At 35.6% G+C, this 16,716-nt stretch overlaps 2 protein-coding genes across 3 annotated transcripts in view; one reads left to right on the top strand and one right to left on the bottom strand.

Annotated features, from left to right (window-relative positions):
• The window catches only part of ZC2HC1A (zinc finger C2HC-type containing 1A), a 36,365-nt gene extending 25,094 nt beyond the window's left edge, over positions 1-11,271 (top strand). The window contains exons 8-10 of the mRNA XM_081116468.1: positions 2,458-2,574; positions 5,685-5,792; positions 8,391-11,271. Of these exons, the coding sequence (XP_080972594.1) occupies positions 2,458-2,574; positions 5,685-5,792; positions 8,391-8,556 (391 nt within the window). The 3' untranslated portion in view covers positions 8,557-11,271. The remainder of the gene's footprint in view (positions 1-2,457; positions 2,575-5,684; positions 5,793-8,390) is intronic.
• A 3,503-nt stretch (positions 11,272-14,774) lies between these two features.
• IL7 (interleukin 7) overlaps positions 14,775-16,716 on the bottom strand; it is a 42,471-nt gene continuing 40,529 nt past the window's right edge. The window contains exon 6 of one of the 2 annotated variants that reach the window (XM_081116885.1): positions 14,775-16,092. In XM_081116885.1, the coding sequence (XP_080973011.1) occupies positions 15,973-16,092 (120 nt within the window). In that variant the 3' untranslated portion in view covers positions 14,775-15,972. The remainder of the gene's footprint in view (positions 16,093-16,716) is intronic. The other variant, XM_081116886.1, reaches the window with a different exon arrangement.

Genomic DNA, 16,716 nt, shown 5'->3' on the forward strand with positions numbered 1-16,716 from the left:
AACTGGAGGTGGAGAGACAGAAATAAGTGGTTTGATAGAAAAGGAGACGTGAGCAAGGAAGTGTTTATTTACACCAAAATGAATATGAAGATGGTACATGAGAAATGTCTGTTACATCTTAGATCTGGGTACTTTAGGGAGAGATTTAAGTATTTGAAAGTTCTTTCATAAACTGATATTTTAAAAATTTATTTAATTACCCTGACATTGACTTTTATTACATGGTATTCAAAAATATATGTGTAATCAAGATTTTACCTATATAAAAATTTATACATACAAATACATTATATATAATTTATATATAAAGTATATATACATATAAAATCTTGACTATACTATTGAAATTTATAAATTTAGGTTTCGTATGGTTATACCTTGATATGAACATATATGGTATAAAGTAGCAAATTATAGCAGGACATAAATTTAAGTAATTTCTCATTTAAGAGGAATATTTACTTACTTTTAGCCTAAGTAACATTTGAATTGTTTCAGTGGAGTTGAATTTATAACACAGGGATATGGCATGATAAATCATCAGTGAAACCTACCTTTCCATTAGGTTTTCAAAATCCGAAAATACTGGCAATCCTCTAATATATGGAATATATGGAATATTTCCATTAGATAATTACTTGTAGATTTTTATTAGATTTTATACATCTCCTTTTGAAAGTTGTATCATATGTAAGATCTGAGTAGTTCTTATATTAGAGGAATCTGTCTTAAAATGTAAAGTTTACAAAAGTATTGAAATTAGGTGAATTTATCTTTGGCAAAAATTTCTTATTTCTAACAGTGTTTTATCAATATTTATAATATCCCTTTGATTTAATGTATATTATTAGGTTTAAAACACACCAAAAATTTTATTTAATTCAGAATATGAACTGTGACATTTATAACTAAAATTATCAATTTATTATTATCCTTAGTTTCTAATAGATGTTCTGTACATGTTTTCTAAATGAAGAAATGAAAAATAAATTGAGCTTAACCATTAAAAAAGTGTAGTTTAAAATTTTCTAAATTTTCATTTTTGTAACTTTTTTCTGAGAAAGAAAAAATCTTTCATTCCTTATTCTAAATCCAGATACATTTTGTTAAGATAGCAGTTGGAACAATAATGTTTTGATAATTGTTAAACACTTCAAAGAAAATTCTGATTTGTTAGTTTAAATTCCAAATAGGTAACTTTTCCAATAAACTTTCACAAATAAAATAAACCATCAAATTTAATCTCAAACATTTAAAAAATTATGTTTAATATATATTTAATGAAGGCATTTTTTAAAACTTTAAAATGTTTTAAGTAATATAAACATCACCACTTGCAAATATTAATATCAGCCTTCCCAACAAAATGCCTGCTATGTACAAGATAGTAAAAGAATATAAAAATGGATGAAATGTGTCCCTCCTTAGAGACCCTTTTTAGACACCAAACTCTGTAAGAATGAGCATCAAGCCTGACCCACTTGCCATGGTCCCCCCAGAAAGGAGCACAGTGCCTGATACACAGCAGGCGCTCAGGGCTTGCAGTCAGCGGTATGTGGAGGCCTGAGTGAGCATCCCTTACAAAGAGTGTACTTTCAAAGTTAACAAGCAGTGAGGTGTTACTCAGTAGGAATTTAAGGTAATTCTCCTAATTTCACAATTTAATTTTCCCTGTTTCCTACTATGTATGCATATTGGTTGGTGATAGTATGTATGATCCTGTTACTTGGTTGATGTAAAACAATGAAATGTCTACACACCAGCAATTCCTCTATTCCCCTCTAGATGGAACCCTTTATACTTGTGGCGTCGCCACTTCACGTTTTCATGTGTCAGTTTTCAATTTCTATCCATGGTTTCACATAGGATCATTTTTACTTTTCTCTGAATAAATTTCTAAAATAGTCATTCTTTGAAAGAAAGTCAAATTGGGTAAAGATATAAATATTTATTTGGTTTCTTAGTTTCTATGTTTCTATTTGGAATTTTAAAATTCAGGGGAAATGAGAAGGGAAAAAAAGGGTCTGTGAATTCAAGGGAGGGACACAGGAGGTTATTTGGAAGCTCCAGAGGAGCAGGTATCGGTGGGTCTGCCTCATTTACTAGAATAACAACTTTCAGTTCACATCTGGCTTCACACATTTTACTTGAGAGTTGTTTTCTTAAGTGTCTTCATTGATTTCATTGCCCTGCTATGCACAAATGTGGCATTTCTCTAGCTAGTCATCAAAACTGGCAAGGTGCCCTGCATGGTCAGAATTTTTATAACTACTAGTGGGCGTTGTGTGAACCATCTGAAGATGCTTTTTGACATTAGCCCTTACCCAGGCAGTCAGATAATTAAGAGCTTGGGAGGTGGATTTCTGATGAATCAGAATAATGTCTTTTAAAAAAAAATTATATAAAGAAATAAACGTAGCAATCTCCTTATGGGTACACCTTTATATATTTTAATAGTAAGATGGACAAGTTAGGCCCTCCACTTCGAACTGGAAGACATGTGCAAAGGTTGTATGACAGTGACACAAAATCAGACAGTGCCATCAAAAGACATGAGTTATTACCCATTTACAAGTAAGTATTTGTAACGCAGTTTGGTTAATCTGTTTCAGATATTTCCTTAAAAGCTTTATATACTGAATGCTAGAAACTTGTATCTTCCTATACATACTTAAAAAATCCTATTATAATCATTTTTAAGCCAAGAGGTGCTAAATAATCTTCTAAGACTTAAAACAGTTTGATTTTTGGTGAACATTTCTATCGTCCTATAGCTGGTTTTAGAGCACACACTTTATTCCGTGCAATCTTAATTTTAAAGGGTTAAAATAGCAGTCACCTTCAATACTTCTAACTTGTAAGAAGCCCTTTTTTAAGAGTAATATTTTTGAAAAGACGAGTATAGGGAATGTTATACCATATACATTATATAATATTGCTAGATTATCTTTTAGTTAGGCAGATGATGAATTGTTATAAGAAGGCAGAAAAAATGATTTTAGAAGACATTTCATCTAGAGATCCTCAGTCTTTCCATTAGATAGTTATAAATTCCACCTAAAACAGGGAAAGGATAAAAAAGTCACATGCGTCTTCAAAGGTTACTACTTTGGGCTCCAGTGCAAGTCTAGCCCTCTCATTTTAACATTATGAAATTAGGATGTAATAAATTGAGTTACTTATTAGAGTTGAAAAATATATTATTAGACAGAGTTCACTTAGGAAACTTTTAAACCAAGGTCTACTATACAGTATTCTCTTACCGTGTATGAAAGGTAATACATTTAGTTAGATGTACAATAAAATAAAGATGGGAGAGGTCTTGAAGATATTGGCAGCCAGCAGCCCTGAGTTATTTTTAAGTAGTTAATGATAAATCCTAGAAGGAAGAATCTGCCCTGAGCCATTTTTCTTTGTCTTACTGCTGCTGTCTATAGGCCCCAAGCAGATCCCAAAGAAACACTGACTAGCAGTAAGCTAGATGAAGTACACTTCCAAAGTTACACCTTCCTTTATAACTGCTGGAACTCTATATAGTGGGCAGACCACGTGAGGCCGGGGCAACATGTGCCCAGTACTAATCAAGATTTCCCAATCTCTAAGAATGGTTCTTAACAATCAGATTCAGACTTTTAGAAGATGTTACCAAAAATTTGTGATTGGCATTTAATAACGGTGGCTATTGTTTATAATCTTATTTTTTCTCTAATTTTTTTCTAATTATTTTAACAACTTTAAATTATTGATATGGTGAAATTGTGTGTGTGTGTGTGTGTGTGTGTGTGTGTACTTATGGGTGTGCCTGTATTTGTATATCTCATGTACACATTATATGAAAGTGATAGGACTTCTAGCAAGACTTGGTTCCAGAGCCAAAATATAAAAAAAAGTATCTTTTCTATTTCTCTTATGACTTTCACTGGAGGAATTGCCATTTATTGGCTATGATTTTTTTTAGAGGTTGAATTCTTAAAAAGGCTCAGTAGCAGTTTTGCAACATCCCTAGAGGGGCTGTTGAACAGCAGAGTAGAAGACACCCCATAGAGGGACTCTCAGTGACTGTTTGAAGGCCATTTGAGGCCCAGGGTAGCCCACCCACACTCCAAGGTGAAAGGTGGTTCTTGTAGAAATTTAGAAACAACTATTCAAAGCAGCCTCTCTCTGAGTGACAGCATTGCATATTAAACATAAGATTTGTAATACAATCCCCTAAATTCAAGGTCAAGTATTCTGGCCATGTAATAGTTTTGCAGATTAATCTCTCTGAATATGAGTTTCTTCAACTTTAAAATGGGAATAATATCTTCGGAGATTTTTATGAAGATTAAACAAAGTTACATATGTATCGTATTCCACATATAGTGGTATTTGAGAAATAGTAGATGCTGTATTACCTACATTATTTTCAAGGAAGCTATTTGAAATTTTAGAAAATTCTCTCCAACTTGGCTGTGTAAGTAGACAAGGAAGAATTTGAGCCAAAATTTAAGAACTTTCGTTCTAAAGGAAATTTAAAAAGCATTCTGCTTGTTTATATAACATAACATTGGTTATGTCTGAGATGAAAAATTTCAGGTAAATCTCTAGAGGGGAGGGAACTAATACTTTATTGATCATCTAACCGCTGGTCCAGCAACGCACTGGCTGGGTCACCTTGGTAAGTTACTTAACCACTTTTGGCCTCAGCTGGCACATTTGTAAAGTGCAGTTATAAATTCTACCTACTTCATAGGGTTATTGTGAGGATAAAATAAGTTTATATATGAAGGCAGTGTAGCAGTACCAAATATAGTAAGCATTATTACATACATGTGAATTTGTAGTAGCAATAGCCATAATAATAGTATTAGCAGCAGCAGCATTGCTAAGTGCTCATATCAATTGCAATTTATGTCTTGTAACTTCCTATATAAGAGGATGGTCCCATTTTATAAATGAGGGAACTTGGTCTCAGAGAGGTCGATCACTATCACAGAGTTGGTCAGTAGCAGTTGGGATTTGAATACAGATTCATCTGCATCTCAGAGCCTGTACTTTCACCATTAACTGTCATACATCCATCTAATTTTTCTTGGATACCTGAAGTCTCAGAAAAGGAATCAGTGATGTCGTAACCAAGACTTCCCCACTACTGAGAGCAATAGCCCTGACCCTTTAGCTAGTGAAATTAAATCTTTAAAGGGAAAATTATATTAACACACTTATTTGAGTTAATGTTTCTCACAACAGACTCTCATAAATTGAATATTACTCTTTAAAGCGGCTAGCCAATGTTTAAAGTGGTTAGCTAATTACTTTTAACCTCATCTCATATGCTCAACATTATTTAACAGGTATTTGTAGACATTTAACAAGCCACATTTTTATTTTGTGCAAACTATCAATTTTAAACTAAAACACAAGAAGGTTTTCAGAATGATTAAATTAAACATTTCATGTAAAGCATATATACATATTTTAATTGATTTTATATACCATCAAAAGAATGTTAGTAAATGCAAAATACTTTGGTTTTTCTTTACTGTTAACTACTGTTTTCCATTTTAAAATAAGTATTTGGATTTTAATCTTTTGACTTACCTCTCTTCAGCTTCTAATTATTTTTCTAATCATGCAGATAGCAATTTGAGAAATAAATGATTACAATTCAATAGTTTTTCATTGCCACCTCTTTCTCTCTCTAGAGCTAACATCAAACCTCGAAATTCCACACCACCTAGTTTGGCACGAAACCCTGCCTCAGGTGTCCTTACAAGCAAAAGAAAAACATATGGTGAGAGCTACATAGCCAGGTATGTTTAGCTCTGTTATTTTAATAACCAAAACAAAATTGAATATGTGTAGTTTTCCAAGGACCACATATAAAGATATGTATCAGGCTTTGATAGAAAAATCTGATTTTTTTCCTTTGTTTCTTATTCTGGCTTTCCATTTGTATGCTGAAGAAATAGTTTGGACATAAGTACTATTGTAAGTCACAAAACCATCAAAATCCTAGAAGAAAAATCTCAGTATTTTTGTCAATACATCTCCTAGGACAACAGAAACAAGAAAAAAGTAAACAAATGGGGCTCCATCAGACTAAAAAGGTCTGTATAGCAAAAGAAACCATCAACAAACTGAAAGGGGAACCCACCATATGGGAGAACATATTCACCAATGATACATCTGATAAGGGATTAATTTCCAAAATATATAAAGAACTCACAAAACACAATACCAGGAAGACAACCCAATTAAAAAATGGCAAAGAATCTGAATAGACACTTCTCCAAAGAGAACATACAGATGGCCAAGAGACATGTGAAAAGGTGTTCAACATCACTAATCATCAGAGAGATGCAAATTAAAGCTACAAGGAGTTACCACCTCACACCTGCCAGAATGACTGCCATCAAGAAATGCTGGCGAGGGTGTGGAGAAGGGGGAACCCTAGTGTACTGCTGGTGGGAATGCAGACTGGGGCAGCCACTGTGGGAAACAGTAGGGAATTTCCTCAAAAAATTAAAAATGGAACTGCCGTTGGACCCAGCAATCCCACTTCTGGGACTATATCCTAAGAAACCCAAAACACCAATGAGAAAGAATCTATGGACCCCTATGTTCATAGCAGCGCAGTTTACAATAGCTAAGATCTGGGAACAGCCCAAGTGCCCATCAGTAGATGAGTGGATAAAAAGCTGTGCGAGCCCGGCCAGGCGTGGCTCAGCGGTTGAGCATTGACCTAGGATCCAGGCGATTGGGGTTCGATTCCCGGTCAGGGCACATGCCCGGGTTGCGGGCTGCAGCCGATCAATGAGTCTCTCATCATTGATGTTTCTGTCTGTCTGTCTCTCCCTCTCCTTTCCTCTCTCTGAAATCAATGATGAAATCAATGAAGATATATTTAAAAAAAACAAAAAACTGTGGGATATTCACACCATGGAATACTACACAGCTGTAAAAAAGGAGGGTCTCGTACCCTTTGGGACAGCATGGAGGGACCTGGAGAGTATTATGCTAAGTGAAATAAGCCAAAGAGAAATATATGATCTTATAATGCAGAATCTGATGAACAAAATAGGTCCAGAGGCATAGAAGCATAGACCAGATCTCAGACGGAAGGGAGGAGGGGGGAAGAGATTAACCAAGGAACTTATATGCACATATGCACAACCCATGGACACAGGCAATAGTGTGGCGAAGGCCTGGGGCAGGGCAGGAGCCGGGTGAGGGGGCAAAGGAGGGGAGATGGGGGACCTCTATAATACTCTCAACAATAAAAATAAATTTTTAAAAAAGGAAGAGGGTATGAAAGCAGTGACTTATTTTTAAGATATAGTGTCCTACTAATTGATATTATTGAAACAAAACACTTTACATTCACAAAGTTACAACCCAGTTGCATTCATTTAATGGAGGAGCATAGACAGGATGAGAGAAAAGGGAAAAGGTGTCAGAGTAGCCAGTGAAGAGCAGACGGGACGTGAAGTACAGCGTGGAACACAGTCAGCAGCCCTGTAAGGCCTGGTGGCAGGTGGGTAGTAGACTTACCGGGGTGATCGCTGTAAATTATATAAATGTCTAGCCGGTATGTTGCACACATGAAACTAATATAATATTGTATGCCAAATATAACGGAAAAATAAAAATAATTAACTTTTTAAAAGATAGCGGGAAGGAAAATCAAAACCCAGCATTGTGATTATAAAGATTTGGGAATGTAAAGGTAAAAAGCAGAGGAAAGTCGAATTATGTTTTCTTCTTCTCCAGGCATCATTAAATAACAAACAGCTGGGTGCATTCCGAAGACTAGGACCTTCATTGTTAGTGATAAAATTCAGAACAAAGAGTATGTTTCTTCAGAGATGAGATTGTTTTTCAGAGATGAGATCAGAATGGAAGTGCAGTGGTTCTAAAACCAAACTTATGTTGTCTGGCAAATGGAATACCTCAGATATATAATTCAACTTAAGCCCTGGCCGGTTGCTCAGTGGTTAGAGTGTTGGCCCTCGGATTGAAGGGTCCTGGGTTCAATTCCGGCCAAGGGCACGTACCTCGGTTACAGGCTTGATCCCCAGCCCTGGTCAGGGCACATGTGGGAAGCAACCAATCGATGCGTCTCTTTCGCATTGATTTTTTTCTCTGTTTCTCCCCCTTCCACTCTTTCTGAAAAAGCAATGGAAAAAATATCCTTGGGTGGGGATTAAAAAAAAAAAGTAACTTAAAAAAATGTAAAATAAAAGAGGGTTTTGTTTTTTTAATCTGAACTGGAAGAATATTAAAAATGAGATTAAGCAAGTTTTTAGTCATGCTTAATAAATACACATAAAGGCATTTAGTCATGCCTTTTCCAAGTATCACTGGGGTAGAAAACAACTGATGTGAACTTTTTTTCTGTACTCCTGCAGGCCAGATGGAGACTATGTATCTTCACTCAATGGTGGAAACATTAGAGGCATCGAAGGAAATTCATCTGGACACTTGCCAAAATTCTGCCATGAGTGTGGGACTAAATACCCTGTGGAATGGGCCAAGTTCTGCTGTGAATGTGGCATTCGAAGGATGGTTCTGTGAACAAAATCCCCAATGAAAAGGAGCGAAGTCCAGAGTTTGATGACTGTTGCTGCTTCCAGCTAGAGCACTTCCTCTAGTTATTTTGTGCTAAAATCGTTACACTTTTTTCAGCAATTTTTGGAGTATACCCCTTAGCTATATAATGTGTGTGCGTGCGTGTGTGTATATATGTGTACATATACTGTATATAATAAATACCTGATACCCCAACTGTGCCATTCAAGGAAACACTTATCTGTCAGAAAATAATTTCAAGTGGAATCATTAACTTAGGTATTTCTCTTCTGTTGTTGTTTTTAAAACACGTTTACTATAAACCCCCAAACACTAGTGCTTAAGGATGATCATTACTATAAGCAAAAAATCAGAATAAACATTTTATTATTGGTGCCTATTTTCACATAGTACCTATGTTAATTGGATGAGACGCTTGGAATTTTGGAATTGAAGAGAATATTTTTAGTTACAGTTAGTTATGTGAGGTCATTTTGCTGTAGTGCTCTTAAACAATTTTGTAAATATTTTTAAAAAGAAAAAACCCCCCCTAAGTTCTGTGTTACCCTTTCTTTACTCGCTGTATGATTAATGGTATAATTTAAATATTCTTTCTCATTCTCTGAAAATGTAATTATGCAATTTCCTTTCCAGAGACACAAGGCTGAAAATACAAATGTATCTTATTCTAGTTATAACTGAATTTTTACCTCTGTGTATTAGTTGAAAGTATATTCTTTTTACTTCCAACTGCATCTTCAAATTTTACTTATTTCTTTTCCATAACCTCATGTCTAAAGAGTAGTATTAATTTACTACTTCATTTTTGCAAAGTTTGAAAATGTAATTAATATAAGATGCAAAAATTTTCTTCAAAAATCTCATGTTTATTTCTATGCATTGGAATGTAGAATAAATTACTTTAATGGATTTTGAAACAAACCACCTCACCAAGTAAATAATAATTTTGCTAATAATTATCAGTGGAGGGCATGCAGGTAAAAGTATTCAAATTTTAGTCCCTTGAAGTATAGTTCGATGTAGTTATGAGTAGGTTAAGAGAATATCTAATTTTTCCTACTCATATTTTCTTTTTAGTTTTTCATATTGAAACACCATTCACATCGCAATAAAAAGCCACTGAAAATGCGTTGCTTTAATGAACATCTGACATGTAATTAAACATTCACAAAAGTTTTGTTATACTCCTTAACTTTGGCTAAAATACAGCATTTAATCATTGTCACACTCCGTGTACCATAGTATTTAGTAGTAATCTCTTTGCTTGTGTAGCCAAGTTTAGTGACTCAGTAGTAATTTCTGTTAAACCCAACAACTTTGATTGTATTATAAAGATTCACAAAAATTTAGTTATACTCCTTAACCTTGGCTAAAATATAGCATTTAATCATTGTCACACTCCGTGTACCATAGTAGCAAATCTTTCATAGCCAATTTCTAGCTTCTTGCTTAAGATTCTGTTCAATATAAGGGTCAATGTAGAAATTTGGCTTAGAATTTTCTTTGAAAATCATTTATGCTTGTACTTTATGATTTTATTCTTTGATTTTCTTTTTTCCCATTCAGGCAGGGGATATAAACTTAATGTATTGGGAATTGTCATTTTACTTACATTAGAGTTTCAATCCTGACTTTTATTAATTTATTTCTGGTTGACTTTATTCAGTCATATTGGTCAAAAAAGAAAGAGTCCACCAACTAGAATAAGCGGTAATAAATTTAGGAGAGTAATGCACAATTAGATTTCCATCTCAATAATTTATGGTCCTCTGTCCTAATTGTTATAAATTCTTTGAAGAACTTTAACTCTTGTTTTATCTAGAACTGAGCTCTATTGTCATTCCAGTCTTTTTTGTTGAATTTATTGGGGTGACATTGGTTAATAAAATCATGTAGGTTTCAGGTGTACAATTCTATAGTATATCATCTGTATGTTACAGTGTGTTCACCACGCCAGGTCCCGTCTCCCATCACCGTTTATCTCCCCGACACCCCCCTGCACCTCCCCACCCGTCTTCCCCTCTTGTAACCACCATGCTGTTGTCTGTGTCTACGAGTTTATTTTTTTGCTTAATCCCTTCATCTTTTTCACCCAGCCTCCCCTCTGACAGCTATCAGTCTGTTCTCTATCTATGAGTCTATTTCTATTTTGTTTATTTTCTTCATTAGATTCAACATTAGATTCGCCATATGGTACCACATAATTTTTCGTCTGCTCAAGGAAAGAGAGAAATGATCCCCAAATAAGGTGGTACATGTTTGTTTCTCACTGAATTTTATATTAGCAAGTAAATGTTATGATGTACTGCATGGAAAATAAATTCGTAAGATATCATCCAACCCCAGAGCACAGAGATCATTATAAACAGTAAGGTGAAATGAATCATGCAACCTGACAATGTACTTAGATACATTTTTATATTACTTCATATATCATTCTCACATTGATTGTGCAATAGTTCAGTTTTTAAGAAATTTTCCTAGATCTATACATCATTTATTTTTATTTGTTTTCACAAGTATTTGCCACTGTGGTAGAATTTAAAAGATTGTAAGGTTAAAACATAAAAAATTGCTTACATATTATTTTGAAAGTTATCAGCTTGAAAAAGTAAGATTATTATAATTGTCTCCTGTTCACTCTGTTTTTTGTTACAAATAAGTTTTCATTTTTCAACCTATTCAATAAAGACACAAAGCAAAAAACTGCTAGTTGGTTTTCATTGATGTCTTATCTTTTAGCCAGATATAGATAGAAACACTGAAATATAAAGGAAATGTTTGAAGTAAAAAGTATAGATTTTTAGATTTTTAAAAATGAGAGTAGCTTTTTGTTGGCAGTTTTTTTGTGCCATCAGCTGTCAAAGAAATTATTACTATTTTATTGAAGTGTTTTTGACCTTAAAGATAAATATGTTTTGTCACAGAACATTGAAACAGTCTCTTAGCATTGAAACAGTCTCATAGCATTGAAACAGTCTCTTCATAGCCAATAAAATTTAGCAATTGAAAACATTTAGTGAGGTCAGAGTTGAAACACATTATGGATGTTTCTAATTAGGCAATACACAATTTAATGGCAAAAGGTATCTGTGATGAATACTTAGTGATTTAGACCATCATGTTTAAAATTTTAAACAGGAGTTCTCTCTAGTGAAAATATCAGACTAGACATGTTTAATTTGTACTCAATTTTCCTTAGGCTAGAGGTGAGCACTGCGACCATGAGCAGAAGCTCAGGGAATGAAAAAACACTAGAGGTGTGCAGCTACAAAGAGCAGAAATGTCTATTTGCATTGCAGGTGGAGGTATTTTACACGGTGAGTGTATTTTTAGTACTAAGAAGACAGGTTGATTTTTCCAACTGACTTATTGAACAGAGCAGCAGGGAATCATTAAAACAGTTAATGATAGCCACACACATTTGTAGTCTCATTGAAAATGTTTTCAGTTGCCTGGCCGGGTGTGGCTCAGTGGTTGCGCCTTGACCTAGGATCCGGGTGATCAGGGTTCAATTCCCGGTCGGGGCACATGCCCGGGTTGGAGGCTCCATCCCCAGTCAGGGCGTGCAGGAGGCAGCCGATCAATGACTCTCTCATCATTGATGTTTCTCTCTCCCTCTCCTTTCCTCTCTCTGAAATCAATAAATATATTTAAAAAACAAACAAACAAAAAAACAGTCTCCTGAGGATCGTGAGTCACTGCTGGTTCTCAGTCAGGTCTGCAGGCGGCCTGGCAGCCATGGCTCTCCTCACTGAGCTGACAAGCAGTTGCAGTAACTGACTTCAAAAGGACAGATTTTTGCCCTAACCAGTTGCTCAGTGGTTAGAGCGTCAGCCTGCAGGCTGAAGGGTCCCAGGTTCAATTCCAGCCAAAGGCATGTGCCTTGGTTCTGGCTCGATCCCCAGCCCAGGCACCTGTGGGAGGCAACTAATCAGTGTGTCTCCCTCACATTGGTGTTTCTCTCTCTCTCCCTTGCCTTTCCTCTCTCTGCAATCAATAAAGATATATATATATTTTTAAATGTTTTCAGTTAAGTGTTACTGTCAGGATACTCATTGATTACATCCAGTTTTGCTTGGCTGTAAAACTATATGTGAATTGCTTTTTTTGCCACTAGGGGTGTTCTAGGATAAGATTACCAGCCCTCAATTATTTTAAAGGCCTCTCAGCAATATAAGTATGAAATTTTGGGGGTGGGGAAAGAACATGAAATTACAGAGATTTGTAAGAGGTAGTTTTCTGGTTTGTTTTTATTTAATAATCCATATGTTGATTTCTTAGACACCTAGTCTAGCTCATCACCAGTGTGCTTATAATTGATAGAAATACTTAATATTTACCTCTCATTTTGTTAGCACTTAATACACCTCTGACATATTACTCATGCACGCTACCAAATACTCCCTGTTCTATTTAATGTTTTATCTTAGTTGTACAACAGTTATAATTTCCTTTAAGATAAGGCTTTTTTTTAGTCATCTGGCCTAACATCATTAACATGTGAAAATGGAATGTATTTAAATAGGAGTTAAATAAAGCAGTTAGACTAACCCATGTAACATGCCCAAAGCGTAGCGCTTTATAAACATTTAAAATATGCTTTATACATCTTCATTCTATGAAGTGTCAAGAACCAAGAGAAATAAGACGTGATTTAAGTTTCTGCACTAAAGGTGATCTGATTTATTTGGAGGAGCCGCTGTGTAAGCAGATGACTACAACTTAGGACAAAAAGGACTTATTTTAATAGAACTTTTTTATATTGTAAAAGTACCAACAAAAATGCTACAGAAATGTTGGAAACGCAGCCTTTCTTACCACGAGTTATGCAGCCGACCACCCCGCTTTCGATTTTTCTTAAAGGCCCTGGCGGTGGAAGGGTGCGCGCCCTGGGCCCCTCCCAGCTGCGAAAGGCCGCTCCGCTGTCCTGAGCCCCTCGGAGTCTGTCCTGTTTTGAATTTGCGACAGAAAGGCTGGGAAGCTAGGGGGTCGCCAGGAGCGCTGGGTTACTCCCCAGTGAAGTGCTGATTTTACTCATGAGATCAGCAATCTTAAAGCTGAAAACTGCCACCGGGCAGGAAGAGGAGAGACTTCATCTACTGACAATGGAAATATAAATTGAAAAGACTTTTTTTTTAAAGTTGACTACATTTACTTTAATATAAAAGCTTTTAAAAGATTCATGCCTCATAGCCCAGTAACTTTATTTATGAGATGTAGTCCCGAGAGAATAATCTGAAGTATGGGAAGACATTCATGCAGAACCCCCTAATAGTCCTATCACTGGCCTCGTGTACTTTCTTGGTAATAAGGTATGAAAGGGTATATGTTCCGTGAAAGAGGTCAGATAGTGGGGAAATATTAAAATCTTGTCTTAAAAATTCCTGTTGGCTCACTGGTCATTAGGGAGCAAATTGGAACCACAATGAGATACCACCTCATGCCTGTTAGAACAGCCATCATCCAAAGGACAAGAGGGAACAGACACTGGCCAGGACGTGGAGGAAAGGTACCACGTGCAGTTGGTGGCGCTGTAATTTGGTTCAGCCACTATGAAAAACAGTATGGAGTAGCTTAAAAAATTAAAATCGGAACTACCATATGATCCAGAAATTCCACTTCTAGGACTATATCCAAAGAAAAAAAACCCCACCTAACTTGAAGAGATACATGCACGTCCACAATTCATAGCAGCAGCATTCACAATAGCCAAGGCATGGAAAAACACTAAGTGTCCAATGATGAATAAGTGAAGTTGTGATTATATTACATATATACACATATATATAAAATTTTATTATTTATATATATAAATAATTATATTATTCAGGCATAAAAAAGGAGGCAATCTTCCCATTTGTGACATGGATGGAATTTGAAGGCATTATGTTAAGTGAAATAAGTCAGACAAAGACAAATACTGTATGATCTCCTGTGCGGAATCTAAAAACAAAAGCTCATAGAAAAAGACACCAGACTGGTTACCAGATGCAGAGGATAGGGGATGGGGGGGGGGGACTGCAGGCAGCAGGTCGAAAGGTGCAGCCTCCCAGTTATATGATAAATAAGTACCAGGGGTGTAATGTACAACAGGCTGACTATAGCCAACACTCCTGTATGCTACATAGGAGAATTGGTAACAGAAAATCCTGGAAGTTCTCATTGCAAAGAGAAAACAGTTTTCCTTTTTTCTTTCTTTTCATTACATGAGAAGATGGATGTTAGCTGAGCCTATTGTGTTAATAATTTCACAATGCATGTAAATCAAACCATCATGGGCTATGCCTTGAACTTATACAGTGATGCATGTCAATTATTTCCCCATAAAACTGGAAAAAATATCCTGTTGAGATTAAGGGAATCTGACAGTGTTATTACATAGGCCATTTATTATCAAAGGAGAAATGTTATCCAAAGTAAGAAATTTGTTTGTAATACTGTATGAAAATATTTTTATATACAGATATAGTGTCAAAATTAAATATACAGTCCATTAATTAAAAGGCAAATATATATATATTATTCTCTGAAAAATATACTTCCCAAATTGCAAACTCATTTAGACAAGTTTTATTACACATAAATGACAGAAGAAACTCAGCACTATGACTTAGCATCCTTAGAACAGGTGACTTTCTATTTTGTGAAATTATTCTTTATTTTCGTGTTAAAACATTTGCTATGCCATCTATTGGAGGCACTGTGCTGCACATTCATGTTTAATTACCACTTGATACCGCTCTTCAGCATCTTGGACTCCTTTCTGTTTCTGCTTTAAGATACATGACTCTTGTTTGCCTGGGCGTTATCCATGTCTCACTGTCAACTCTGAAACATTTCCAGCCCGAAGACGACAGTTTCCACACTGGTTGCAGTATACTGGTGCATAGCAGGCCATAAAATTATTTTGGTAATAAAGCTATGTTCATTTTTAATCCTTGTAACCTTTATATACGTCACAGATTTTACATGTCTTCTGAAATTTTTTTACAGGTCTAAAAAAGTATTATTGATTGCAGCTAATACCTTACATGGATTGTCTTACAAAAAATCAGCCCAAAATTAACAGCAGCTGATATATGTCCACATACGTATGGAACAGTTCACTGATTGCAGCATTCAGTTTCCATTGTTTGTGTCCTTCTAGTACCACAGTGTGTATTTCTCAATTGCTCTGTGAAATGAGCGTTCATGCAGAACACGCTAATAGTCCTATCACTGGCCTTGTGTACATTCTTGGTAATAAGGTATGAAAAGTTAATAAGGTTTTAACCCATTTTTACCAGGATGCGTTCAGTAACTTCCAGGAGGCATTCTACCCCGAAAAATTGCACAAGCAGATCGATTCTTGAGGGATGCAACTAAAGTTCACGTTTTTATATTGCCACGCCATATTTTTCAATGTTCTTTAGTGCCACTCAAAATTTTATTCCAACAAGTTTTTATCTTCTGTAGTAGTATCTTTAGGAAACACATTTCATCTTGTTTTTTCTGTTCCTTTGAAGATTTTTTCTCTTCCTACAGAAATACAGAAAAAAGGTTTTAAGTTCACATTTTTATAAAAATACATGCTTTCAAATATTCAGTCTTTAATTCCCATCATCTTAGGTTCTACTGAAAAGTACGTGTCACGGAAAAGGAGAATCTTGTGTGAGGTTTTTAAACTATGATTTCTAACTCTAGTTGTGACAATATATAGGAAATTCAAGGTGGTTGTGGTTTAAGGTTTAGAATTCATTAAAGAGCTATGTCAGGTGGCTGCAACAGTGGGACAAGAATGCTGTTTAAACTTTTGTGAGAAAGATATCTGTAAACTACTCAAGTTTTTTAATATGGAAAAAATGTATTTTTGTGGAAGGAAGAGTTAACACTGAAAATAGGTAAAGTGTGTTGGCAAAGAAGATAATTAAGGATCTCCCTGATTGAGCTTGTGCCCTGCAGTCCACCCCAACAGTCTGGTATGCACCTGCCTCGTGAGCTAATTTTCATTTGCGGATGGAAACCCTAAAAAGTTCCCCATGCAGCCTACAGAGAGCGGGGAGAGGTGCCTCACATGGAAGGGACATGCGGGGAGCAGCTTTGCCTGGACTCAGCTGAGAGACTCCTGTGAGCCCCTGGGAAGTGGGCTTGGGACAGGGCAGG

Source organism: Miniopterus schreibersii (genome assembly GCF_964146895.1).
Source record: "Miniopterus schreibersii genome assembly, chromosome: 17".
Classification (NCBI taxonomy): domain Eukaryota; kingdom Metazoa; phylum Chordata; class Mammalia; order Chiroptera; family Miniopteridae; genus Miniopterus; species Miniopterus schreibersii.